This window comes from Hemicordylus capensis, chromosome 4, assembly GCF_027244095.1.
Source record: "Hemicordylus capensis ecotype Gifberg chromosome 4, rHemCap1.1.pri, whole genome shotgun sequence".
In the NCBI taxonomy this organism is placed as follows: Eukaryota; Metazoa; Chordata; class Lepidosauria; order Squamata; family Cordylidae; genus Hemicordylus; species Hemicordylus capensis.
In genome coordinates, this window is record NC_069660.1 from 248,118,782 (window position 1) to 248,146,714 (window position 27,933).

At 45.4% G+C, this 27,933-nt stretch overlaps 2 protein-coding genes across 5 annotated transcripts in view; one reads left to right on the plus strand and one right to left on the minus strand.

Moving 5' to 3' along the window:
• The window catches only part of SS18 (SS18 subunit of BAF chromatin remodeling complex), a 43,489-nt gene extending 42,704 nt beyond the window's left edge, over positions 1 to 785 (minus strand). For 2 of the 4 annotated variants that reach the window (XM_053247029.1, XM_053247027.1), the window contains exon 1: positions 557 to 785. In XM_053247029.1, the coding sequence (XP_053103004.1) occupies positions 557 to 625 (69 nt within the window). In that variant the 5' untranslated portion in view covers positions 626 to 785. The remainder of the gene's footprint in view (positions 1 to 556) is intronic. The other 2 variants (XM_053247028.1, XM_053247030.1) reach the window with 2 other exon arrangements.
• Positions 786 to 17,001: 16,216 nt separating this feature from the next.
• TAF4B (TATA-box binding protein associated factor 4b) overlaps positions 17,002 to 27,933 on the plus strand; it is a 99,633-nt gene continuing 88,701 nt past the window's right edge. Inside the window, exon 1 of the mRNA XM_053249470.1 lies at positions 17,002 to 17,878. Coding sequence (XP_053105445.1) covers positions 17,431 to 17,878 — 448 coding nt within the window. The 5' untranslated portion in view covers positions 17,002 to 17,430. The remainder of the gene's footprint in view (positions 17,879 to 27,933) is intronic.

The following is a 27,933-nucleotide window of genomic DNA, read 5'->3' on the forward strand; positions in this document are numbered from 1 at the left end:
TCTCCTCCCCCTGCTCAACCAAGAAGGTGCCTCTTTGCTCGATCAGGAGGGAAGTCCTGCTTCTTCCTTTCCTTAACTGGGTGGGCTGGTGACACAAGAGTCTGAGTTGAGTCCTGTTATTTTCAGTACACCAATACGAACAAGAGCGCGAGCGAGCAATACGGAGAGGACTAATAATTAAACAGGTAGGTAGCATAGGCAGCTCAGAGCCATGAACTCGCCACCTCCCTCAGCCTCTCCACCTGCAATGGGTGTGTGTGTGTCACAACAACGGCCTACCTTACAAGGCTGCTGGTGGGACTAATGAAGCAACACGAGAGGCGCTTTCACATAATGGCTTAGCCAACGGGGAGGAGTAGAGAAGGGGAGCCCTACACGAACAGCCAGCGTTGCCTTTCTCTCTCCAAGGCGGAGCCACCACGTCCCCCCGGCAGCGGGGACCCATCTGGCCCTCGGGGCCGGGGGGGGCGACAGGGTGGCCCCTCCTAGCTCCGCTCCCCTCCACTGCCTCCCCAGCAGTGGCAATCTCCCCGGACTAGGCCTCGCCGCAGCCCACCTTCTGGATGGCAGCCGGCGTTATCTCGCCCTTGCCCCGCTGCCTGGGCGCTGCAAACGCCACCGACATCTTGGGGGCCCGCGGGAGGCGGAGGCTGCGCGCGCTTCCCCCGGCGGTCCTTCGTTCTCTCCGTCCTTCTCTCGCTCTCCGATTCGCGGCGGAAAAGATCTGGGCGAAAGAGTCGAGCTGGAAGAGGAAGCGGTTGCCCGTTGGACCGCACCATCTCTGACTTGGAGGGAGAAGGGAGTCCTCCCGGGCGACCGCAGCAGCGACCAAAACTCTCGCCTCGGCAGCCAGACGCCATGGCCAACTCAGTGGTTCTCAGCTCAGTGTAAAGGGATGCGTCTCTCTTCGCCTTTGGGAACCAAAGCGAGGACATTAAAAGTGACAGCTTTGCCATTCCCTCGCTGTGATAATGGTACGTCCCTACCCGACCTCCTTTGAGAAAATCGCTCCGCTCTCTTTACTTCTCCTCCTCTCCCCCCCCCCCGTGTTGCTTGGTTCATTCCACTCTGCTGCGCAAAACGAAAATGTTTCCTTTTAGGTGTGTAGTAGTTCGGAGAACTTCTCTAGTTCTGCGATCAGCTGGCAAAGTAATTCGTGACGTTTTAACGTCCGCGCTCTCGTCCCAGTAAATTGGGTCTTTGCGGAGTACTTCAGTGCGATGAAGATTTCTGAATTTTCCTTTTTTAAACCACAAGTTCTGCTTCTTGTTTTAAACCAAGTAGAATGTACGGTTAAGTATGCCGCGTTCTAATTGTCAGCTTTTCTTTTGTCCGAGTTCCTGGGCTTAGCTAGGCTTGGAAAAAACTCTGCACTTCTACCTAAGTAATGCAGTGAAGAAGTAAGCACAGTATTTTATAAAAGCGGTTTGTGTTTTAGCAGATGCCAGACAGGGTCAAGATTAGGAGACAGAGAAGCTGTCCCTGGTTTAAATTGCATTCAGCCAAGCTTATTCGCTGAACGCGTCCTGACCCCCGCGCTCAGCCAAACTTATTCATTCATGCAAGGCGATACTCTAATTAAAATCCCACTGAGTTTTCAGTTATTTTTCTTTCCAGTTCTCACTGAAGATTCTGCAAGTAGTTTAAGCTTTCTCCACCTTTATTTTTCTATCATATATTTTGAAGAGTTTGTGCAAAGTCGTTATACTTCCCAATCTTGATGACTTACACAGTTACCAAATTTTGCATATTTATTTATTTAACACATTTTTATACCTTCCCAAAACTTATGTCTCTGGGCGGTTTACACAATCCTGCCACTTAAATTAGCAGAATGCACTACTTTTTACACCAGAATATACTTGGGGGGGGGGGGTAAAATGGAATATCATATTTCCCAATTATCTACAGATACCAAATTATGGATGCCTCTTAAAGTAGCAGAATGCACCATTTTTTTACAGTGAAAGATGCTTGGACACACATTTAAGTAATTGCAGCGGGGGGGAGGCAGGAGTGGATTAAACTTTTTGCTGCCCATAGGCAGCTAAAGATTTGCCACCCTTCTCTGTCCCAGCAGAGATTAAACTATTTTGTCTCTGGCCCATGCCTGAGTCCTTGATGAGCAGCAGGCAAAAGAGCATGTCCTACTGCTTGGCCATGGTGCGGCCCTCTGGCTTCAGCCCTCTGGCTGCACAGGGACCATCCCAGCTGAGCGTTTTCGGAGAATGAAGCTCAGACGTACATGTGGATGCTGGCAGCGGTGAGCAACTCTCCGCTGGTGGTAGCATCTGTGTGGCAGCCCCTGCAGCAAGACCAAGCAATGACGGGGCAGGAGAAGACAACTTACTTAGCTTGAAGCTCTGCCGCCTCAATTGCTCAGGTGATCTGCTGAAGGAATAGCCAGAAGAGTGCACCTGACAGACTTTCAGGGAGAAATTGGAGGCTGGTGGTTGTGGTGGGGAACTACTTTCTCCAGGGGCGGAGGTACTATTGAGCAAACAGGTTCAAAGGCCTTGAAGCTCAAGACATGCCCCCCACGCACCTGATGTCAGAGGCGGGGGGTGTTATTTTCTAGTTTGGGACTGAAATTGAGCTGTGCTGCCTTGGCAGCACAGCCAGAGTGACACGCCCTGCCTTTTAAAGGCAGGGAGAGCCGCTCTTGGCCTCGCCGAAGCAGCGGAGCCAATCTTTCTCCCAAACAGGGTGTGGTCCCATTTGGGAGAGGGATCGGCTGCACTGAGTTGGCAGCATGGCCGGAAGGGCTCTCCCTACCTTTAAAGAGTCGATCTGGCCATGTGGCCCCATTTGGGAGACCACGCCCCCACGCCTGACATCAGTTGTGGGGGTGTGGCTAGCAAGCCCCCTGCGTCTGATGTCAGATGTAGGGGCTGGGCCAGGGGGCCACGGCAGCTGAACATGGGCTGCCACCAGCCTCCCTCTGCCTCTGACTTCCTCACTAGTGGCGTGCAGGCAGGGGAGGGGTGAAAGATGCTGTTTCTGCTCCCTATTGGAGAGTGTGGGTGACACAGGAATGCACAAGAAGTGCAGCAGGCACGCAAAGCTGGGACACAGCCAACATACCTCGCCTCCGTTGCTGGCAAAATTGCACCTTCCAGTAAGCATGCTGCCTTTGGACTACATGCCTGGAAACCGGCAGAAGGTGCAGAGAATGTGAATGTGAGAAAGCGGCCTGCTTTTTAGCAGCCTGCTTTTTTTGCTGCCGCTCAAAATTTGGTGCCATAGGCAAGTGCCAACTTTGCCTATGTGTTAATCTGCCCCAGGGGTGGGGATAGCATAAATTCTGAATTAATAATTATATTTTAACTGCTTATATTTTCAACATATTTTTAACACTCAATAATCAGATCAATAATTCCAAAGCAACATAATGTCCAAGAAAAGCAGTAAAATGAATGTTTGAAGTTGAAATCCTACAAACTAAGGACAACTGTGGATGCTACCCAATAACTACAGAGACTCACTGGGTGACACTGCATACAAATGTGGGCTGGGAAATAACAGTTTTCAACAAGTAAACCCTCCTTTTTCGTGAAGCCATTGGCAAATCCTCCCTCCCCACTTCTTGATTGATTGATTAAGTGCTGTCAAGTCGGTGTCAGCTCTTAGCAACCACATAGATAGATTCTCTCCAGGATGATCTGTCTTCAGCTTGGCCTTTAAGGTCTCTCAGTGATGCATGCATTGCTGTTGTGATCGAGTCCATCCACCTTACAAGTTACTAGGCCTGTTCACACAAAGATTAAAATCAGGGTAGGAACTGGGTAACCCTATTTTGCATAATTGTGAGAGCCCATGCAAATACCTTCAGCAAGTTGTTCAAAGAAGGGTTAATCCAACTTTTGTACTCTGCTCTTAACCAAGGTAGGAGGAGAGGAGAGCTCTTCTACCTTGCTTTTCTAGTTGTGTGAATCCATTTACTTTTTCTGCCCAGCCACTGGGACCCAGCAGGCATGGAAACAATAGAGGTCTGTGGCTACAGGGCTGCTGTCTGTGGATGTGCCAATCTGCAAAACAGTCTATCGTCCTGTACCTGGACCAACTTCAGCAGGGCTGAGTCCACCTTCTGCTCCTTCATGGCCAATTAGAGGATAACTGCTGTCATTGTGAGGCTTTCCAGTCTGCTGGCAGTGCAAAACATGTTGGGATGGCCTGCTTATAGCTCTGTTTCAACAATGGATGCCTCACCTGGCCTACTGTTGTGTTTCCTGGAGTGGCTGACCCAAACAGAGGTTCTGATCATGTGCTGCTACTAGGATAGGAGTTCTCTCTCTAACCCACCCCCAAATGCTCATGTAAACAAGCCTACTTTAGTTTCACAGTGACAAAAATTAGCCCCATACTTCTTCAGCATGGGATATAGAGCTCAATCTGAACAGGTTTACTCAGAAGTCCGCTTTTCTGATTTCAGAACTCAGGATTGTAGCTCTTGACACTTATGCATGCTCAAGATTAATTGATTTCAATAAGATTTCCCACCCCTGACTTTCTCTAGATTGTTCCTGTAGTTGCTGGTCTAGAAGGTAATGGGGTGTCATATTTTGGCTCGTGAAAACAGCTTTCAGGGGTGAGAAGATGCAGCTTTTTATGATGCTGTTTTACTGCATATAAGGGATTACATCAGCAGGGAGAGATGCCTCGAGTTTGTTCCATTTATTGGCTTATTTCTTCTTGCCTGGTTTTTCAGTTTTGACATTATTATTTGCATTGGATATTGGGTGGAATATTAAAAGGGTAACCCTTGAAATATGAGCCTCTGTGTACTGATATAAAAATGAACTACCAAGCAACACATCATATTTGCCAAGGTATTGGTGTCTGGGATACCTTCCAAAGAGATAATAATGAAACAAGAGACAGTCACAGTGATGCTAAATTTTGATCCTGCTCTGTGACATGTTTGCAGATATACGTTTTTTAAAAAATACATGCCATGTTCAGCAGCCAACACTAATGGGAGCAAGTGGCAGAGTCCTAGAAACTAAATCTTTCAAAGGCCTGACTTTACTTTTTTGAAAGTGCTTCTTGTTTGAAAGAATGTATACATAAATAAAAAATAGTACGGTGGTGTCTTATCTAACTTCCCCTAAGACTGAACAATCTACAAAGTCGTTTTGTGTCTATGTTTAATTCTATCAATCACATTTCTATCCCTTCCTTCCTCAAAGGATAATTCCTCATAGCAGAATGTATTATTTCCCCCCTCCCCTTTTATAATCAGAAAAACTTTGAGAGAGAGGTTAGACTTACAGGTAGTGGTTGATCCAAAAATCACGCAGTGAACTTAATGGCTGAAGGTAAGTTTGAATCCAAGCCTCAGTCTATGTTGGACACATTGCCCAGTTCACCTGCTGCTGCACTCCAGACACATAGGCTGGGCTGATTAATCACCTAGTTCTTATTTTGTTGTGTAATTAAATGCCCGGGGTGGGGGGGAATTGTTTTGTAGAGCAAAAGTACTGATGACTGATATAAAATCCTGGTCTCTCTAAATCATTTCTTGAATCCTAAGTGGGACTGCTCTTACCTATAGGATTGTGTGGTCATGCCATAGGCCCTCATACGATGTGAGCAGCTGCTGGATATGTCACAGAACTATATAGTTTCCTGGTTTGGAATATGAATTTGTCCAGCTCATAATAGTTGGCTGTATTATCAACTGAGTGTCATTTCCCTCAAATTCTCTGGAAGATTAAAAAATGGCTAGAGTTCAGGCTGTTTTGTACACACAACTGCAGACGTTCTTCAATATTAGCCCATGAAACTCTTGCTGATTTTGCAGTGAATTATGTGACCAGACCGTGTGACTGAGCAGCCTTTTGTCTGACATCTTCTCTTTACATAGGAAGCTGCCATATACTGAGTCAGACCATAGATTCATCAAGCTCAGTATTGTCTACACAGCAGGGGCGTAGCAAGTCTGGAGTGGGCCCAGAGACAAGATTTTAAAATGGGCTCCACTCACTGAAGCTCAGCTCATGAAGTAAAGAAATCTTAAATGAGGCTAAATAGTGGTAACAAAAAGCATAGTAAAATTTATATCTATCTATCTCCTATGTGCCACAATAGAACATCATCTTAATTTATTTTTTAAAGGTTTTGTAAATTGTGGAGTCCGATGCAAGTCATTTAATAGTACTAGAGAAAGACATGCTGTTCTGGTAGCTCTAGGTCTTGACACTCACATCAATTTCAGAGGATGAATACAACTGAAGGAAGCCTGGGCGGGTGCGTGGCTGGGGGAGTCAGTCATGTGACTTGCCTCTGGGGGGCCCCACAAGGCAGTGGGCCCCCAGACAACTGTCTCCCCTTGCTCTATTATAGTTATGCCCTTGCTATGCACACTGGCAGCGGCTTCTCCAAGGTTGCAGGCAAGAATCTCTCTCAGCCCTATCTTGGAGATGCCAGGGAAGGAACTTGGAACCTTCAACTCTTCCCAGAGTGGCTCCACCCCCCTAAGGGGAATCTATCTATCTATATAATTATCCTGGGTGTGCCAGGGAAAATGCATCCTGGCAGCCCAGCTGATTGGCTGGGCTGCGGAGGCACCTGATTGGCTGGCACAGTGCACCCAGCAGAATTTGACCAGCGGCGGGCCAGGCTGTGGGCAGTGAAGGTGGCCGCAGGCCTGGCCCAGCTGTGGAGGCGAGGCAGTGGGCCCGGGCGAGGCAGCGGTGGGCCTGGCCGCAGTGGCGGGACTCGGCCCGGCAGCCTGGGGGTGGGGAGGGAGAGGAGAGAGGAGGCCGGCCGCAGAGGCTAGCAAGTGGCGGCAATGGGCCTGGCAGGCCCAGCCACAAAGGCAGCACTCAGCTCGGCAGCGGGCCAGGCCGTGGAGGCACTGGGCCCGGCCGCAGAGGCGGCTCATGGCCAGGCAGCAGTGGAACCGGCCACTGAGGCCACATGCCCGCAGGAGGCTGGGGTGGGAGGGAATCGGGTGGTGGGACTTCCGTGTTCGCCGCCTGGGCAGAGGAGTGGCAGCTGATAAGTACTGTAAAATGAAATGCAGGAGGAGGGGGAGGGAAAGAGAGTGTGGGGGAGGGACATGGGGGCAAGAGAGAGTGGGGCGGGGGAGGGCAAGAAGGAGGGAGCAGGGGGAAGGGGAAGGCAAGAGGGAGGGAGAGGGCAAGAGAGAGTGAGGGAGGGGAGGGTAAGAGAGTGGGGGGAGGGGAGGGGGAGGAGAGAGGAGCAGAGGGAGGGCAAGAGAGAGTGGAGCGGGGGAGGGCAAGAGAGAGTGAGGCAGGGCGGAGACGGGAGGACAGGAGAGAGGAGCAGGGGGGAGGGCAGGAGAGACTGGGGCAGGAGGGTGAGAGAGAGGGGTGGGAGGGGGAGGGAGGACAAGAGAGTGGGAGGGGAGGGGGCAAGAGAGAGTGGCGAGTGAGGGATGGGGGCAAGAGAGAGTGGTGAGGGAGGGGAGGGGCAAGAGAGAGTGGCAAGGGAGGGGAGTGGAAGAGGGGCAAGAGTGTGGGGCAGAAGGGAGGGAGGGGGATACATACAGCCAGCCCCAAAGAGAGCACAGATGCTTTGTGCAGGTTGGCTAGTATATATATAATTCTCCTGGGTATGCCTTGGAATGTGTGTTCCAGCACCCAGCTGATTGGCTGGGCGGCGGACACACCTGATTGGCTGAGGCGCACCCAGGAGGACTGGTCGCAGTGGCAGGCCTGGCTGCAGAGGCCAGAGGCAGCGGTGGGCCCAGCCCAGCTGTGGAGGCAAGTCCCAGGGCGGGGTGGGGGCGGGGGAGAAGTGGCGGTGGGGAGGAGAGGTGGCTGGGCCTGGAAGTGGAGGCTGGGGCAGAAGGTGGGGGGGGGAGGGAAGAGGTAACCGCCAGCCCCAAAGAGTGCACAGATGCTCTGTGTGGGGTCAGCTAGTATCTTATAATACTCACACATCAAGTCTCCCATTCTAATGCAATCAGGGCAGACTCTGCTTAGCTAAGGGGAGAAGTCATGCTTGCTACCACAAGACAAGCTCTCCTCTCTTTCTTACGTGGGCCACTGGGCCAATTCTTTTGACCATTCCTTGCAAATGTTTTATGTGTTTGCTGTATTGTGTCCAGATCCTTTTCCTGTGTATGTTTATACATACACACTGTATCATATCATACATTGTATGCTACTATCATTGCACATGCACAAACATAACAAGCTAAGAGAGAACTCCCAGAAACAAACATTTTTTCCTGAATGTTAATTAAGAAATTCATAAATACTGAGTCAATTCCAAATTGATCCAAGGAGAGTTTGGGCCACGAGGCCAGGAGCTTGTAATGACATATATAGCTGTAATTTTTCTTACTAGCTATAGAACATGACTGCCTGGAACTCTCATCAGAGAGCAGCCTCTAGGATTGTTTCAGCACAGCAGTCAATTCTCTTTAGAACTGCCAGCTTTTAATCCAGAAATTATGATTTACCAATAATATAATATATTACATAATAATATAAAATATGTTACATTACGAATGATACTGTGCAATGAGAGTGCAACCATTATACCTTTTATCTGCTGTAGAACAATGACAGAATGCTGCTAGCCATACAGGATTGTGCCCTTGCTAACTGGGCAAAGAGGCACCTTTTAAAGAGGTGATTCTCTTATATTTAACAGGGGAGAACTGGCCCTATTCATCCCCAGTACAGCACCCCTCTAATGTCTGTTGCTGGTGTCTACCTTGTGTTGCTTTTTAGACTGTGATCCCTCTGAGGACAGGAAACCTTCTAATTATACTTTTTCTATGTAAATTGCTTTGGGATTCCCCCCCCCTTCAAAAGCAGTATATAGGTGATAGTAGTCATAGTGATGGTAGCAGTAGGGAAAGAAGATAGGAGGAAGATGGGAAAGTAGCTCTTTCACTATCTTAGAGCATTTCATGATTAGGCACAGTCTAGGGCTAAAATCCAGAAAATCTACGCAGAAAAAACTATAGCTTCTCTCAGTGAGTTATCAAATTAACTATCAGATCTATTAGAGGAAAATGAGTACCATGTACATGACTGAGCCCTCAATTATAAATCATCGGTATGATTCACAACTCTTGCTCTGGTGTTAAAGGCCTTTAACAGTTTCAGCCAACAGAAAATTATCAGGTGAAAATTTCCGAAGCTTGAAAATAAAGTAATGGGGAAAGTTTCACATACTATATGTGTGCTGTTTATTTCTTAAAAGGCATGGGGACACTACTAGCATTCTAGACATTGATGCCTTTTGGAAAGGCTGCTTATCTACCCTTAGAGAATGGTGGGATACAACACAATGGACCATGAGTGTGACATGGCATTGAACCATCAAAAAAGATTGTTTCTGGCATCTATGAAGCTGGGAATTACTGATATATTTTAGGACTATTCTGGAGCATGGATATGTCTGAGCAAATCTAGAGATGCATTTTCTTTGGACATAACACATTGTGCAGATGAAAAAATAACATGTTCTGGGAGGGTCTGGAGTAAAGTATTGTATGTTAGGCTGGGAATTAGCCAATGACATACACAGTGTTTGCTTTGCCTATTCACATCCTCAAAGGATAGCCACATGTATGTTGCATATTAGATTGTATGGGGGCGGGGGAGAAATCTAGCATTTGCTTCAGTAAGAAGAAAACAGCCATTTACAGATACAAGTGATGGGCTGAACAGGAATTAACAAACAACAACTATATAGAACAGATACACAGTAAACACTTCTAACTGGCAACTGTGCCTTTCAATTGAAAATTCATGAAGTGCACAAGGTGTCCCGTAGCATCTGGTGGTACAATGTAATGTGACTTCTGTTGTCTCTCTCTAGACTGATGATGCTGTGAGCTATAGTAATTGATGCTAATTTATAATATACTGTAAGAAGCCCCATATTGAGAACATTAAAGGTATGAAAGAGTTCCGGGAAAGCATATGAAAACATAATTTTGTGTATTATTTAGGGGGAAATTACCATCCTAATTTCCACAGTGTGACAATCAGTTTTGTTAACATACAATTCTGAAGAATAGTTTTTACAATTAATATTTCAGGGAAAACATACTGTAGCTCTCATGATTGCTTCTGTGCATCTGCCACAGTGGGAAAGATGTACTCCAGGCATTAAAAAAATTAAATGAAAAAACATGGTGCATACACAGAATGGGGGAGGGGGGCAGAGGGAAGCAATTTCCCTACTTTAAGCATGAAACTACATTGTTAATACAATCTGTGAGCACAGTCAGGTTCTGCATAAATTCACTTGCTTATCTTTTTTTTCATGCAGCCTGATCCAATGCATATTTACTCAAAAGTAACTACCACTGAGTTCAGTGGAATTTACTTCCTGCTAAGCGTCTTTAGGATCCCAGCCCTAGCAATTGATCATTTTATTATATCTATTCAGACAGAATGTACTACTAATATGAATTACTCTTTTGATCAACAGAATAGTAGGAAGGTATAGGAAGATGATTACATTTTTCCCACAATAATTTCTGTTTTGGGGGTACAGTGCCCCTGTTATGAAAAACTCCAGAGGCTACCTTGAAAATGTTGGACATCTTATATAGATCTTCAGAATTACATGTTCTTGCACAATGGTCAAGTTAATGTTGTCAGGACATCTAATTATTTAAGAACAACAAACTGTACTTGTAGCGTGACTCCAGTGCCAGCAGCATGATATACTGTGTCACTTGTGGTGGGGAGGGGGGTTATTCACTGTGACATTAGTGATGTCACAGGCACTAAGTGAGATACATGTGCTTGTGCAGTTACATGACAGTGTCTGCTGTGTGCCAGCTAAGCAAAAGTTGGAATTTGCCCCATGACAAAAATATTGCTGTTCTGAGTGATGAGAAGAAGCAAAGTAATAGAAGCACAGCCTGAAGCAAAGAAGCCCAGATTGCCTATAACAGCTGACTAAAAATTACACAACTACTGTGTACAAAACACCCAACCGTTGTCTGCACAGTGCCTCAGGCTTTTAGCATTTGAGATTAGTTTAGGAACCAGGATCCCAAGATTTTTGGTGCTTGAGACACTGAAGCCAATGGCAATGCTCTTGTTAGCAAGATGATTAAAAAAAACCCAACTAACCATTTACTGCCACTAATAGTACCTTAAAATCTGCCATCTGAAGCATGCCACTTCACCCTGCCTAATGCTAGGGCTGGCCCTGACATTGACACACACACGTGTGCACGCGCGCACACACTTTTCCTTATTAAAAACACACATGTGCACAATGTAATTCTTCCTTTACAGGAGAATGTATTTATTTATGTATTTATTCTTCTGTGTAAACTGCTTTGAGAACTTTGGTTGAAGAGTGGTATATAAATATTTATATTTATATTTTTTTATTTTATTTCATTTTATTTTATATGAAGATGGAAAAGGAGAACGCCCTTGTTCTGATTTGTCTTTTCTCGCAGTGGGGCAAGAGAACACAACAGTGGTCTTGTTGATGGGCCTTTTGGACCCAGCCTATAATTGCCAACTTTTTTCAGACAGGGTTCTTGAGCCATTTATAGCAGTTTGGTGTGTGTGGGGCGGGGAGGAATTGAAATTTTAGAACAGATATGAAACAGTGGGGAAATCATCATATACTAAATTTCTGGATGTCTATCAGCTGTTAAAGACACAGAAACCCTGTTAGAAGATCAACCCAACTACTTTAACCCAAATCAATCCTTTCCAGGATTCTTCCCATCATGTACTGTGTTGGTATATTTTCCCCATTGCAAAGGCAAGTCTTATCCATCTTCTCCAGACTGTCGGGAAGTCTGCCTGACTCACAGCTTGGACAAAATGCTTGAGATTGATCTTCCTCAGAGTCACTCCTAGCACTCCAGTTTGGAGCCCAAAGACAGCAGCCTACCATGGTCTTAGTTTGGCCTCACTGCACAAAACTGCATGTGCAGGAAACTAGCCAAAAAAGTACTAAATGCTGCATTTAATTTAATGCGTATATTCAAAGCTAAATAAGCATGCAAAGCAGCATACCAAATATAGTACAAAATATGCATATTACTAATTACTGGCAGCTCAAGACCTCTATACACCTGAAGTAGGGCATCAAAAACCATCCCCCTTATATGCACTCTCCTCCCCTATTTGCCTGCCTCTTTTTTTTTGAATCAGGAGGACATCTTGCCATCTCGCTGATGCCCAATAATTTGCTGCCTGAGGCAACTCTTCACCTTGCCTCATGGAAGGGCCGCTCCTCTTAGTCATGTGTCAGTTAACATTACTGCAGCAGCCTGAGGTGTGTAGTGTTCTTTGGGTGTGGTAGGTATGAGAGAGGAGGTTACCTAGTAGCCTTGCTTTCCAGTTAACACACAGGAGACTGGGAACATCTACAACAGGTCTCTGTTTAATTCTCAAGCAAAAGAGAATATCAATTCCATTACATACGTACACACACTCTATTTAAGCGCCACACAATACAAAGAGACCCTATGTACACTAGGGATGTGCACAGAACTGGCGATTCCACCAGTTCAAAAGTGGCAGGGGTGCCGCTTTAAGAGCAGGGGAGGGTGCACTTACCCCACCCGCAGCTTTCCCCCCGCTGCCGTCCTAATCAGGGTGGCAGCATACCTCCCTGCCGCCCTGTTGCCTGGATAAGGCAGAAGTCCCTGATGTGTGTATGTCCCCGACAGGCAGATGTGCCTGCCTGCACAGGCGTGTCGGGGACTTCTGGCCATATCCGAGCAATGGGGCAGCAGGGAGGTACGCTGCTGCCCTGATTAGCTTCCTAAACAAAGGACTCCCAGTGGGGGGAAGCAGCGGGAGGGGTGCCTTTAAGAGCCTCCCCAGCTCTTAAAGTGGCACCCCTGCCACCTTTGAACTGCCCCAACGCAGTTCCGAGCACATCCCTAGTGTACACAGGCCTGGGGAAGGGGGCTGGAAAGGAAACTAACTCTTGCAAGATCACTTAAAGCTATATACACACTTCATAAGGTAGAAAGGCAACAAGCAGGGAAGTCCTGCCCTCTTCCTGCCCACTCACCCGTGCCCCTGATGATAGAAGTCAGGGAGGCACCAGTCCTTCATAGGCTATAAGAACACAGCAGGCCTTGCACTGGTAGTTTGAGGGATGATATTTCAACTCTGGCCTCATTTACTACACAGGCTGCACTGATCCCATGTTTGCTACAGCTATACTGCGCATGGGGACAGATAAAATTGTAGACTAGTGTAGGATAGACGTACTATAGATTTGAGGGGAGAAGGGACACATAGGGTTTATAAGCTGGATAAATACCAGACCATCTTTAAAACGGTTGTATGACAACTCCCTAGGAAAAACCATTAATTGGAGATCATAATTTTTCAGTCTCTCTAGCAGGAACTAGATAGGCTCATAAAATTTTCAGAAAGAAAAAGCAACTAAATTAGATTTGTCAGTTCATTTACTAGTTGCTTTGTTTGGGATTTTTAAAAAGAATCTGAATTTATAACACATTCCCTTGTCCAACAGAAGTGTAAAAACCCAAGCAAATATACCTTTACTTCTTATACAGATCTACAAAACTCTTTCTATTGATATGTTTGTTTATGCTTCACAATACAGGTATTTTATTTCAATTCCATTTTGGATAATTAAGTAGTAACTGTGACAGGTTCACAATAAATCAGAAATGTCCCAAAGCTGCATAAAACTTGTACATCTTATGTTTTTTCTCATTATGGAGAATGTAGATGCACATCACAAGCAGAGGGGGGAAATATGCATACAATTATATTGTAATTGATTTTCCTGGGTAGCTCAGATCAAGGGACTCTTATTGTTGAAGGGGGCTTCATAGGTCTTGGGCACTGTAGATAGATGGAAAACAATTTCCTGCTAAATTTCAATTCAGCAGGAAGATGCAATGTAAACAGTATCACCTGGGTACAATAGCAGAGCCATTCTTTTGTAGGATAACGAAATGAGGTTGAACAAAAATTTTATTGATATGCATCATCTTTAAAATTTCTGCTCATTAATTAGGAATTGGTAGCTAGCTGGCAAAAAAAAAGTCTGTCTAGCATCTAGCCAATTACAGTAAAAGGAAATACTTTAGGACAAGCCTAGACTACTGCTGCAAAGTGCTCCACAAGGTGATGAAAATATACAATATTCAAGCAAGGTTTTCTTGAGTGCACTAGGAATGGCACAATAAATCAAAATTCCAGGCAAAGAATAGGCCCCTAGTATTCTCTCCTGGTGTGGTTATTAACAAGTCATGTAGGCAGCAAGATAGATTTCAGTAGCAGATGGTCAAGTAGTCTCTCTGCACCTCTGTAAATGTAATGCCTACACAACCCAGAGTGCCACTTAGCTGCTGCAGTGGCATTGCAGTGCTAGGTTGCAATCCGTGGTAGAGCATCTGCTTTGCATGTAGAAGGTCGCAGGTTCAATCCCTGGTATCTCCATAGTAGGGCTAGAAGAGACTCCTGTCTGAAACCTTGGAAAGCCACTGCCAGTCAGTGTAGACAATACTGAGCTAAATGGACTAAGGGTCTTATTCGGTATATGGCAGCAGGTTATGGCCTTTTTATTCTCTCAAAAACAAAGGCATGCTTGAGCTTCTTTTATTTTTAAAATATACATATTACACATAGGTCAGTTCTGTAACCCCAAAAGTGACTACACACAGGGTGATTCAACTCTTAGGGGCACAGATTATGGAGAAAAGAATGTCACCACAGCCTCATCCCCAAATATAGCAGCCCTTTCTAGAGGCAATGAGTATTTATTTACTGAAACTACTTATATAGTATACCGCCTCCTCCAAAGACTCTAGGCAGTGAACAACAGAAATACTAACAACAATTTTAAAAGGAAGATTATTAAAGGGCAAACGCTTGGTGAAACAGGTGTGTCTTAAGAAGGGCCTTAAAAGCAACCAGGGAGGGGGCTGAACGAATTGGGGGGGGGAGGAATGTTCCAAAGAAGAGGGGTGGCCAAAGAGAAGGCCCTGGCACTACACCAGGGCCTGGGACACTAAGGAGAGCCAGCTGAGAAGACATCACTGGATGGGATACAACTGGCCGAGAGAGGCAATCCTAGAGATATACAGGTGCTAAGCCTATAAGGGTTTTGTAGGTGAGAACCAGCACCTTAATTTGGACCCAGAAGTGAACAGGCAACCAGTGCATCAACATTATGTGATGCAGTGTTCCCTCTGAGGCAAGTGTGTGTGCACACAGACACTTTTTAAAATGTCTGCTTAGTTAATTTTAGATCCCGCTCAGGTTGAATCAGAAAGGCCCCACTCTGAAAGCATGTGTGCAGATTGCCTTGATACTTCCATCCAGAACAAAACTCATTCTGCACACAGATGAAAAAAATTAGAGAGAACACTGGATGGGGGGAATTACTTTGAGCTGTTTTAGACTGTCAGATATAACTCTGCAGGGAGTTTTACACACAGCAGGCTTTACCGCGACTGTACCAGGAGACTTTACTGCATAATCAAAGTTGTCCCAAAAAACTGACACAAATAGTGGATTTTTTTTTTACCCCAGATAGAAATCAGGCGACACCCTAATGCACAGTGAAAAACCTGAATTGTACGTGAACTGCTCCCTGTGAACTGCTCTCCTCCTGCTCTGGAGGAGATGCGAGTTAAAGGGCTTTAAAAGCCCTTTTAGCTCACATCTCCTCTGGAATGAAAGGGTTACATTCACATATCAGCCAGATTTACTCCGAGGTCCCTGTGATCTATCAGGGATCACTTCACACACAATTTGGGTTTTTCCCTGTGCCTTAGTATGTAAAGTAAAAGTGTGCCTGTGCCATTGAGTCCCCACCAACTCCTGGTGAATTACAAAGCAATGTGGTTGCCTTTGGCAGAATACAGGAGGGGTTTACCATTGTCATCTCCAGCACAGTATGAGATGATGCCTTTCAGCATCTTCCTATATTCCTGCTGCCTGATACAGATGTTTCCCATAGTCTGAGAAACATACCAGCGGGTATTCGAACCAGCATCCTCTGGCTTGTTAGTCAAGTCATTTCCCCACTGTGCCATTGTTAGGTGTTAGAATGTAAGTAAAGTGTGCCGACAAGTTGATTTTGACTCCTGGTGCTCACAGAGCCCTGTGGTTTTCTTTGGTAAGAGGGGTTTACCATTGCCTCCTCCCCCGCAGTATGAGACGATGCCTTTCAGCATCTTCCTATATTGCTGCTGCCCAATATAGGTGTGTTTCCTATAGTCTGGGAAACATTCCAGCGGGGATTCGAATCACAACCTTCTGGTTGCTAGTCAAGCATTTCCCCGCAATGTAGCCCGATTTATGTCTAGGGTTTAAAAAAAAAATCCACTTCTTGCATCAGTTTTTTTGGGCAGCTTCGGACTTGCACTAAAGCCTCGTAGTAAACTGTAAAGCCTGCTATCTGGGAAAGCGATTATTCTCTTTCTGCCAGAAAGTTTCTGGCACCGAGATACAATGAAGAGGAAAAGCTTCAGCTGTTGAGTGCTTTTTCGCGGTGCAGATCTGATAGACACAGATGCTCTAGTTACTAATGTAGTCACTGCCAGTCTGCATAGACAATACTGAGCTAGATGGACCAATGCTCAGATTTAGTATAAGACAACTTCCTATGTTCCTTGAGAAGAAAGCTTCAAATCTTCACTCCACTTATAAATACAAATTATTTAAATAGCTTATAAAATAGCTTATTAAATTACAAGACAACATATTTCTCTCCTTTTAAGTTTCAAGCATTTTTTTTTAAAAAAAATTACATTCATCATGACATCATATCGGTTTTACCAACTCCACTTCCTTCCGCTAATCAAACGTGCAGCGAGTTAAGCAGCTTCGATCGTTCTAGTAACTTTCTTTCCCTCGGGGGATCTTCGGCGGCGCGGAAGGGTCTTTCTATGACGTTCCATAGCACCACCCATTGAGATCCGAAACAGCCAATGAAGCAGCAGGAAACCCAAGGAAACCCAGATTTCCAGTCCCGCGCTCTGCAGCGCGTGCGCTGCTGTTCCGCGTGGCTATATAAACATGGCTAATAGAAGCGAAGCCGCCGGTGTTGTTACTAAGGGGAAGAAGGTGGGGCTTAGGTGACGCAGGAGCCCGTTGGGCGCCGTCGCTGCCCGCATGTGCGGCTTTCCTCTAGGAGCCTTCTTCTATTAAAGGGGGAGACGGCGGCCTGGGTGGTCCTACGTGTGCGCGTGCGAGAAGGAGGAGGAGGAACCGGCAGCGCATGCATGACCATGTGTTTTTTGCAAGCGTGTCAGTAGCTGCTTCTGCTGCCGCTGGGTCCTAGAGCGGTCTGACAGCTGGTGTGCGGGGGACCCTTCTGCGTTTGCCGCATCGCCGGCTGCGGAGTCTTCGCCCAACTCTCGGGGACCCTTGGTGGCTGCTATGCAGTGGAATAGCGTGGACTCTGCTGGCAGAAGCTCTCGTCCTTTCCTTTCCAGTGCTGTACTCGTCGTCCTCCATGAGTGCCCCGCCTGTGGCGGCAACAGCAGCAGCAGCAGCCCTGGGAAGGGTCATGCCCACCGGGCCTCCTGAGCATGCTGCCTTGGCGGCGGGTCCCCCTGTGAACGGAGCCGGCGGGCTTCCGGCAGCCCCTGCTGTCTTGCGCGCGCAGGGCACGGCGCCTCCAGTTTCCTGCCCGGTGACTCCCACGGGGAGCGCAGTGGTTACCCTGAACATCACTGGCATCAAAGCTCCCCTCAAGATGACCCCTTCCATCTCTCAGCAGCCCCGAGTTGTGTCTACTCCAGTGGGGACTTTAGTGGCCAAAGTGGCTCCCGGGATTCCTGTCCAGCAACTCCCTAAGCCTTCCAGTGGGGGTGCTGGGTCGGCAGCCCCTCATCCAGTAGCAGCCAAAGCCCCGCAAACGACTACCATACAGTTGCCTGCAAACTTTCAGGTTCCGCAAGGTAAGTGCCCATTCTAGAACTCTTTTCTTTAATCCCGTTTTTCCCCCACTCGTGTACGATTCTCCCAGCACAAAGAGACGTAAGGCCATTTCTGTGAGCTTTGATGGCGCAAGTTGGTTGAATTTTCTCCTTTGAAATAGGTCGTATAATCTAGTGTGGAGAGGTGTGTTACAAACTTGCATGGGAAGCTTCCACTTTGGAGAGTCTTCCCTCTAAAAATGGTGTAGATATTCACAAAGGTGGAGGGGAAACGTTAGTGCTGTGAGGCCCTGATGACTTGGAAGTTATACCACAAAGTTACTAGTTTATGTCTTGACATCCAGTAACTCTGCTGCTCTTTCCCCTTTAAAATGAATCTGCTGAACTGTTGCTAAAGTAAAGTGTGCCATCAAGTTGGTGTCAACTCTTGGTGACCACAGAGCCCTGTGGTTGTCTATGGTAGAATACAAGAGGGGTTTACCATTGCCATCTCCTGCACAGTATGAGATGATGCCTTTCAGCATCTTCCTATATCACTGCTGCCTGATATAGGTGTTTACATACCAGCTGGGATTTGAACCAGCAACCTCTGGCTTGATAGTGAAGTCATTTCTCTGCTGTGCCTAAAATATCTTGTTCTGGATTCAAGTTATGCTTTGGCTAGGTATCATAATTTGATATGAACTACTTTTTTGGCCTACTGAAACTGTCTTGACTTCTGCCGCCCCGGGATATATATTTGGGTTCTAGGAATTGCCAAAATATTTGGGATATCCAACTTTGAATGTTCCTATTTTGAAATGTTTCTATAGCTCAGGGGTGTACAACTCTGATGCCCCAGTGGGCTCGAACCAACCATCACTTGCTGTGTGGGGCGAGGTCAATTTTCAGCTCATTATTACATTAAAATTATTTAATATTACATGAAAGCAATTAGTTGGTCATTGTGAATCTTTCCCCCTGTCAAGGGAGCCAAAATTTTAACCAAAGATAGTGGCCAGAACCTATGCCCTTTCCCTGCTCAGTCAGTGGGGTACCTGGAGTGCATGCCAGCTCCAACAAAAGCCAAGCCCCCTCCTCTCCCTGAATCGCAGTTTGTTTCTGGTTGCAATCCTAAGCATACTTACTTGGGAGTAAGTCTTACTGGGTACACCATGGGATGTATTTCTGAATAAATGTGCATAGAATGGCATTGTAAGGCAATTTCTGGAGAGGACAGAGAATGATGTCTCTCGGAGGAGAGGGAATTGACCAAAAGGGTGATGCTCCTTTGCTGTTCCAGCCCACTGCATCCACTGCTGCTGCTGAAGCAGCAGCAACTGCCTCACTCACTTGTTGATCCATCACTCACATGCATCTCATCTGGTCTCAAGCGTTGAGCTGCTGCTGCTTGTCAGCGGTACAGGAGAATAACTCTTCATGGCTCTTGCTGTTGTAACAGGACATTTCTACCTGGGAGCCAGCAAAAATGTCCCTGGGCTGGATCTGACGCCGAGGCCTTGGGTTGTGTAGCCGTCAACTGTAGCTTGGAATCGGAGGCAGATAAAGCCTTATCTTTGAACCAATAACAGAATGTTTAGTCAACAGAATAACTTGCTTGCACTCGAACAATTTAGGCTGTGAGGTAGCATCCCATGAAACTGATTCATCCCATGAACTGAGCCAGCGTGGTGTAGTGGTTAGAGTGCTGGACTAGGACCGGGGAGACCCGAGTTCAAATCCCCATTCAGCCATGAAACTAGCTGGGTGACTCTGGGCCAGTCACTTCTCTCTCAGCCTAACCTACTTCACAGGGTTGTTTGTGAAAGAGAAACTCAAGTATGTTGTACACCGCTCTGGGCTCCTTGGAGGAAGAGCGGGATATAAACGTAAAAATAATAATAATAATAATAATAGCCAAGAAATTTTGGACTGACAAAAGGAAGTATTTTTCTACACAGTGCCTAATTAACCTATGGAATTCTCTGCCACAAGATGTGTGACAGCCACCAGCCTGGGTGGCTTTGAGAAGGGCTTAGATAAATCCATGGAGACAAGTCTCTCAATTACTACTAGTCTGAGGCTATCTCCAGCCTAAATGACAAGATGCCTCTAAATACCATTTGCAGGGGAGCAATCATCAGGAGAGAGTGCGTGCTGTCAGCTCTTGCCTATGGGCTTCCCACAGGCATCTGGTGGGCCACTGTGTGAAATGGGATGCTGGAGTAGATAGGCCTTGGGCCATATTATGTTCTTCTTTTTTATGTTCTAAATCTTTGCATCGCACTGAAAGGTGCAGAGGATGTGCACTCAGGTGTGTGGATACTGTATTTGGAGTAACTGGAACAAACTAAAAGAAAAGATATCTACCATGCATAGAAAGTAATACTTAAACCAGGTAGTTCTGCAGTTTAAACTGGATTGTGGATGACTACAGAGAGCAGGTAAATTGCCATGCTTTTTAACCAGAAAGGATATAGTGGTGCTCTGAATGCCTGCCTTGATCTGTTTGTGGTAACTTTTTAATTAGAGAAGGAGATGGAAGGTATAGACTTGGGAGCTATAGCATGCTACTTGCATCCCAGCTGGTAAGTAGAAAAAAATACTGTAGAGGTTCCATGCAGGCTTTCTCTTTTCTATAGGAAGAGAACTTGTGAGTAGTGGTGGTGGGCTTGCCCCACTGATTTTGAGACCATTACGTGGAACAAGCAAACCTTGATTGCAGGGTGACCATGATACATAGCAAAACTGCATCTGTTTCAAAATTCAAAACAATTCATAATTCAAACTTGTCAATTTTTCACAAAGTCAACAAATGAAGGAAAATACCTAAGGCCAACATGACACAAACTGAATAAGCAGTTCATATTAATAAACACAAATAGATGAAAAGATCAAAAGCAGCAATAATAAAACTGACAATGTATATCTAAATACGAATCCCATTGCTAAATGTCAGTTCAACTTCCTGCTACTAGTTGACTGTGGATCTGTCCTGAGCTGAGTGAAGGTAATTAGGCAAAAAGTCTTGGCTGAAAACTTCTGAGCATTAGTGTAGGCGCTAACAGAGGACCCGTTCAGATCATACCCTCTGCACCCACCCACCCCGACTCATGCAGTTAAAATGGGAATGTGCCATGTACATGGATGTTCTTGCTTCTTCCTTTGCAACATCCTGGCATCCTGGTGTGTGGCTTAATCTTGCATATATGTAAGTGGAGTGGTTCATCCTCAGCACTGCTCTACATGCATCTTAAGTACTAGTTTAAATTAGTGTTTGTAGCAGCATTTGGAGAGTAGTGGTTTGGATGAATCACACTCAGTGTAATTAAGTTACATGCCAGGAGGATGTTGCAGGGAGGTGTAGGGACGTGTGTGCTCACAATGCATTCCATATTCTTCAGACCATCCTAGTATAGTTAATTGCATGGCTTTAAAATAGGCCTTGACAAAAAATAAATAAATTCAGCTTTAGGAGCCAGATTGCCTTCTGCACCTTTGGAGGGGGTCAGCATGCCTCTTAACCCCAGCAGTGTTCTTCACCCTACCTTGCTTACCCACTCCAACTCTTGCTCGCATCTATCAGAGGAGAGCTGGACTTGTGGTAGCAAGGATGATTTGTCCCTTTGGCTAAGCAGGCTCTTCCCTGGTTTGCATTTGAATACGAGACTACATGTGTGAGCACTGCAAGATATTCCACTGAGGGGATGGGGCCACTCTGGGAAAAGCATCTGCATGTTGGCATACAGAAGGTTCCAAGTGCCCTCCCTGGCTTATCCAAGATATGACTGAGAGACATTCCTGCCTGCAACCTTGGAGAAGCCGTTGCCAGTCTGTGTAGAGAGACAGTACTGAGCTAGATGAACTAGAAGGCAGCTTCCTATGATGGATTGATATAGCCAGGAGGAGGAACACCCTACCCCCACACACCCATCTTGCCTGCTCACTTCTCTTCCAGGTCGTGTCTGTCCACCACCTGACTTGGTCACATTCCAAATGCCATGGCAAGCTGTCACTTGGAAATGGGGATGTCTCCTAAATCTCATAGCATTTTAATTAGTATTAATCCATTAAGCAGCTCATCATTAGGTAGTGTTGCAATTTTTTTCATCCTATGTGAAGTAGTTTGTGTTAAAAATCTGTTCAAAGATCCACATTTCCCTGGCATCGCAAAACCACTGCCCCATTGATTTTGCTGACTGACATCCATGCTGCTCAATCCCCCTGCGGTGTTCTGATGTATGGGAGAACTCAATTCATTTTGTATGGATTACTGAAAATGAATGGAAAAGGATTTGCAAAAAGAAATTCAGGAAATCTGCCATTGGTAGATTCCTGCATGATCACAAGCTTCTTTGCTGGCAATCAAGATTACATTGGAGTGAAGATGAGGGTAGTGAAGACCTTAAGGTTTGTATTAGTTTTAGAACTTTAAAAATACCCCCTGCATTATTCTCCCCCACTTTTTTTAAAAAATGGGAGGGGGAATAGTGCTTGTTCCCTGCTCTTTCTTGTCTTTCACCCTAGTAACAGCTGAGAATAACTTCTGTCAGAGCTGGTGAAATTTGCCCTTTGGGAATGAGACCTCTTGAAAATAAAGGGCAATCATTATTATACTTTGAGATATAATAATAGTATGCGTCTCTGAGGTAAATAGGGAAACGGGATCAATCACATAGGCCTTGGCTCCTTAACTGTGACAGCTGCCTCTTCTTTCAGTCCTTCTATCTGGCCATGGTCTCTTCCTTCATTTTGCCTCAGAACTGCTAGGCCTCGGTTCTCCTGTTTGGCTTTTAACTGGCCCTGTCCACCCTCAGCATAGTACCTCCAGTGACAGTTGCTGGCGTCTGTCTTAAGTTTCTTTTTAGATTGTGAGCCTTTTGGGGACAGGGATACATCTTATTTATTTATTTATTGTTTCTCTGTGTAAACAGCTTTGGAATCATTTGTTGAAAAGTGGTATATAAATACTTGTTGTTGTATTACAGTCCTCCAAATTTGTACCATATAAGCAGAAGAGACTGCTAAGTTTCTTGTAAGGGCCAGAGGGCCCAAGCCTTTTAGGCATGACAGGCAGACATCCAACAGGTACAACTCTGCCTACTATATGAGGATGGTAAAACAAAATGAAGAGACCATTGTTGTATAGAAGCAACAACACTAACACTGCTAAGCATTTGAGGCCTATGTGATAGAACAGGCACAATCTTCCTCAGAGACATGTTAAATCATTCAAATTTAATGCTGCATTATCTTTATTTTCAAGAAATTTCTGTTTTCAGGGGGCGGGGGCAGGTTTCACCAGCCCTAACAGAAATTATTCTCAGTAGTTCCTAGGGCAAAAGGCAAAAAGAGCAGGAAAAAGACACTGTTCACCCCACCTTCTCTGCATAGTTGCTTCTTTTTTTAAAAAAGGGGGAGCAAGGGAATCAAATATGCATAAAAATACATTATTGGAGGATAATGCACATTTTATAACTTGTACTAACATTGAAATGGTCCTGACACACAAAGAATAGGGATTTCTCACTGAACAGCTTTTCTCATCATTAATGAGACCATTCCGGAGTGCTAGCTAAGCTCAAATTAGGGTTTGGGAGCTAATGTGGAGAATCGGTGTGACTAGGTGGAACAGTTCATTACAAAATAAATTTGTGCAAAGTTTTGGTCTGGAAAATGAGACAGTAATGTGGTACAATCAGATTTATTTAGGGATTATAGGGGTACAAGAAAAGAGGGGGAAATGATTAGGCAAGGTTAGGAGGCAACAAAATCTTACCTAAGAGTGTTAACTAGAGCCTCACGTAAGAGGTGTTTTAGCTTAAGGTCTGAATTGCCAGTTAAATCAGCTTAAGGCTTTGCTTGATAGAGGACCAAAATGTAGGCTTAAAGAGGAGAGAGAAGGAAGCAAGGAAATGTAAAGGGGTAAATGTAAAGGGGACCAGTATTACTGGTCCCAAATCCATTGATGTGCTTGTTACACTTGCGGGTTGGGGTGCGCAGATGGACTTCATTGCAGGGAGAAGGCAGCAGAAAAACAGGAAGATGAAGGGGTGAGGAGCAGAGTGCTTGAGAACCAGCAGGGCAAAGATCCAGGGTGGAGTCAGATTTCAAATCTGACCCAGAGTCTGCTCCCAAGTTTGAACCCCAGCCCATGTGGCTAGGCCAGGGGGTTTTGTACTCTGAAACATATCCTGAGGCAATGCCTAAGTCAAGAGCCCTGACTGCAGAGGCTGGAACTCACTGTAACTCACTGTAACTGCGGGGGCTGGAACTTCACTGTAACTGGAACTCGCTGTAACTTTGTTACAACTCACGTGTAACAAAGAAGTTCGTGTTTACATGAACCAGTCAAGTGGGTGTGCTCTTTAAGGAACAAATGCTGGAATGGCTAGTGGAGAGGTGTGTGTATGGTTCTGTGTGGATGAGCTCAAAAGCCTTATTGGAGACCAGGGCATCTCTTCCTGAGAGATAGGTTTTATTTTTCTTTTAGTGATCCTTCCTCTGGGTCTGTGCCAGCTCATTAATGTGGTGATAGGAGGCTGGGGTGTCTGTCATGTTTATCTGAGTAGTTGTGAAAGTGATTAGCGAAGAGAGTTTGCTATTTTGCTTGTAAAGGTCTGACCCAAGTCGGCTTTCCAGCTTCCTCCCTTGTTGCAAAAGAGAGACCATGGGGGTCTCCCTGTGGTCATTTGCTAGCCTGACCTTGGGCAGTGCTTCCCCACGTTTGCTTGTGCCAAATGACCAATCTCTTTATTTGCTAGCTATGGGCATATACAGAGTTCACGATCTCTTGAGTACAAATAGCCAAGATGGAGGTTATAAGCCTGCAACTCTAAATCAAATAGAAGGGTGCTGTTTACAGCACCAAGACAAGCTGTTTCTGTAAAAGATAATACAAATTTAATAACTTGTAAAGTAAGGTTGTGCCCTCAAGTCACTGTTAACTCCTGGCAACTACAGAGCCCTGTGGTTTTCTTTGGTAGAATACAGGGGTTTACCATTGCTGCCTCCTGAGCAGTGTGAGATGATGCCTTTCAGCACCTTCCTATATCGCTGCTGCCTGATATAGGTGTTTTCCTACAGGTGAAACTCGAAAAATTAGAATATTGTGCAAAAGTTCATTAATTTCAGTAATGCAAATTAAAAGGTGAAACTGATATGTGAGATAGACACATTACATGCAAAGCGAGATAAGTTAAGCCTTAATTTGTTATAATTGTGATGATCATGGCGTACAGCTCATGAGAACCCCAAATCCACAATCCCAGAAAATTAGAATGTTGTGAAAAGGTTCAACAGTCTAGGCTCCAGGTGTCCCACTCCAATCAGCTAATCAATCCATAACACCAATTATGTTTGTAAGGGCTTGAACTTATGTTTTGAATTATTATTATAGCAAGGGTAAATCTTATAGTTGATGATTCACGAAGAAATGTGAGCGGGAAGTCCATCTTTTATGTGTGTATTTGTAATGAGTGACAATACTGCTATTGTTAAAATTAATAAAAAATGAATTTGAAAAAAAAATGTCAATCCACAACACCTGCAAAGGGTTCCTGAGCCTTTAAATGGTCTCTCAGTCTGGTTCATTAGGAATCACAATCATGGGAAAGACTGCTGACTTGACAGTTGTGCAGAAAACCATCATTGACACCCTCCATAAGGAGGGAAAGCCTCAAAAGGTAATTGCAAAAGAAGTTGGATGTTCCCAAAGTGCTGTATCAAAGCATATTAATAGAAAGTTATGTGGAAGGGAAAAGTGTGGAAGAAAAAGGTGCACAAGCAGCAGGGATGACCGCAGCCTGGAGAAGATTGTCAGGAAAAGGCCATTCAAAAGTGTTGGGGACTTTCACAAGGAGTGGACTGAGGCTGGAGTTAGTGCATCAAGAGCCACCACACACAGACGGATCCTGGACATGGGCTTCAAATGTCATATTCCTCTTGTCAAGCCGCTCCTGAACAACAAACAACATCAGAAGCGTCTTACCTGGGCTCAGGAAAAAAAGAACTGGTCTGTTGCTCAGTGGTCCAAAGTCCTCTTTTCTGATGAGAGCAACTTTTGCATCTCATTTGGAAACCAAGGACCCAGTCTGGAGGAAGAATGGAGAGGCACACAATGCAAGATGCTTGAAGTCCAGTGTGAAGTTTCCACAGTCTGTGTTGATTTGGGGAGCCATGTCATCTGCTGGTGTTGGTCCACTGTGCTTCATTAAGTCCAGGGTCAACGCAGCCGTCTATCAGGAGATTTTGGAGCACTTCATGCTTCCTTCCGCAGACGAGCTGTATGGGGATGCTGACTTCATTTTCCAGCAGGACTTGGCACTTGCCCACACTGCCAAAAGTACCAAAACCTGATTCAATGACCATGGGATTACTGTGCTTGATTGGCCAGCAAACTCGCCTGACCTGAACCCATAGAGAATCTATGGGGCATTGCCAAGAGAAGGATGAGAGACATGAGACCAAACAATGCAGAAGAGCTGAAGGCCGCTATTGAAGCATCCTGGTCTTCCATAACACCTCAGCAGTGCCACAGGCTGATAGCATCCATGCCACGCCGCATTGAGGCAGTAATTGCTGCAAAAGGGGCCCAAACCAAGTACTGAATACATATGCATGCTTATACTTTTCAGAGGTCCGATATTGTTCTATTTACAATCCTTGTTTTATTGGTTTCATGTAATATTCTAATTTTCTGGGATTGTGGATTTGGGGTTCTCATGAGCTATATGCCATGATCATCACAATTATAACAAATTAAGGCTTGACTTATCTCGCTTTGCATGTAATGTGTCTGTCTCATATATCAGTTTCACCTTTTAATTTGCATTACTGAAATTAATGAACTTTTGCACGATATTCTAATTTTTCTAGTTTCACCTGTATATTCTGGGAAACATACCAGCAGGGATTCAAACCAGCAACCTCTTGCTCGCTAGGAGGCTTTACACACATGGCTTTTACTTCGAATCTCCTCCAGACTGGAGTGTGCCAGTCCACATATTAGGTGCATTTAAGCTGAACTCCCTGTGGGCTATCGGGGGCCAGTACAGACATGACTCTGCCCCCCGCCCCCCAAATCATGGCTGTGCATGCTGGCTTAGCCCAAAGTATGTCTGGTTTTTAAAAATATCCTTTATTTTCAGCGGCTTTAAAACAAAACAAAATCAGAGGCTTCTGTTATGCCCTGCAGTTTCTCTGTCATATGTAGAGTGGCCATTGGCAGTAATGAAGGGGAGTTTGACATCTGTGTTGGGTATGGTCTGCTCTGAGTGATTTGCAATTCCAAGCGCTGGCAGGGAGAGGTTGTAGAAAATTGGTGAAATTCTGTGGAGGGAGTCCAGAAGGCGAGGGGGAGAGAGAAATTCCTGAGTTAAATGCTTATAGTTTTACATATGCAGAATGGAGACTACAGGTTCCGATGTAACCTGAGCCCTTTGTGTCTGAGCTGATTCCATCGGCTCCATTTTTCTTCATGACCGAGAGAAAGCAATGACTTCTATTTTTAAACTCCCCTGCCTCTTAACTGGTCTGGGATGGGGGGTGCATGAGGTGATGAAGGCAGTCACTCATGAAGGCAGGGTTCGGGTTAAGCATTCTGTTGTTGGCAACTTGTCATGTCAGCCTTGCGGTGTTCCATAACCAGCTGTCAAACAAACACCACAAAAAAGCACTCTCAACACCTCCTCCTGGGATGGGATTGGTTCAGTAAAAAATCCAGAGCAAACAGTGGGAACGCGCACAGGAAAAAGATCTGCTTGATTGTGGAGAGGAGCCAACCCTATGTGAACTGTCCATTTAAACATCTTCAGATATCCCGCAGCATGAAGCCATGCGTGAATAACTCCTAGACAAGTCATTTCCCTGCTGCACCATTAGGTACTAACATTGAAATGGTCTCAAGTCGACACACAGAACAGGGATTTCTCACTGAACAACTTTTCTCATCTCCCTGGCTGCCCTTAAGCATTCCATCGCTTCTTCCCTTTAGGTAAATAGATGCTTTCCCCATTGTGCTTTTGTTGTGTGCTTGCACAGTGGTACTGTACAGCACTTGTACCTTCTCGATTTTTCAAAATCACTGTGGTTTTTGG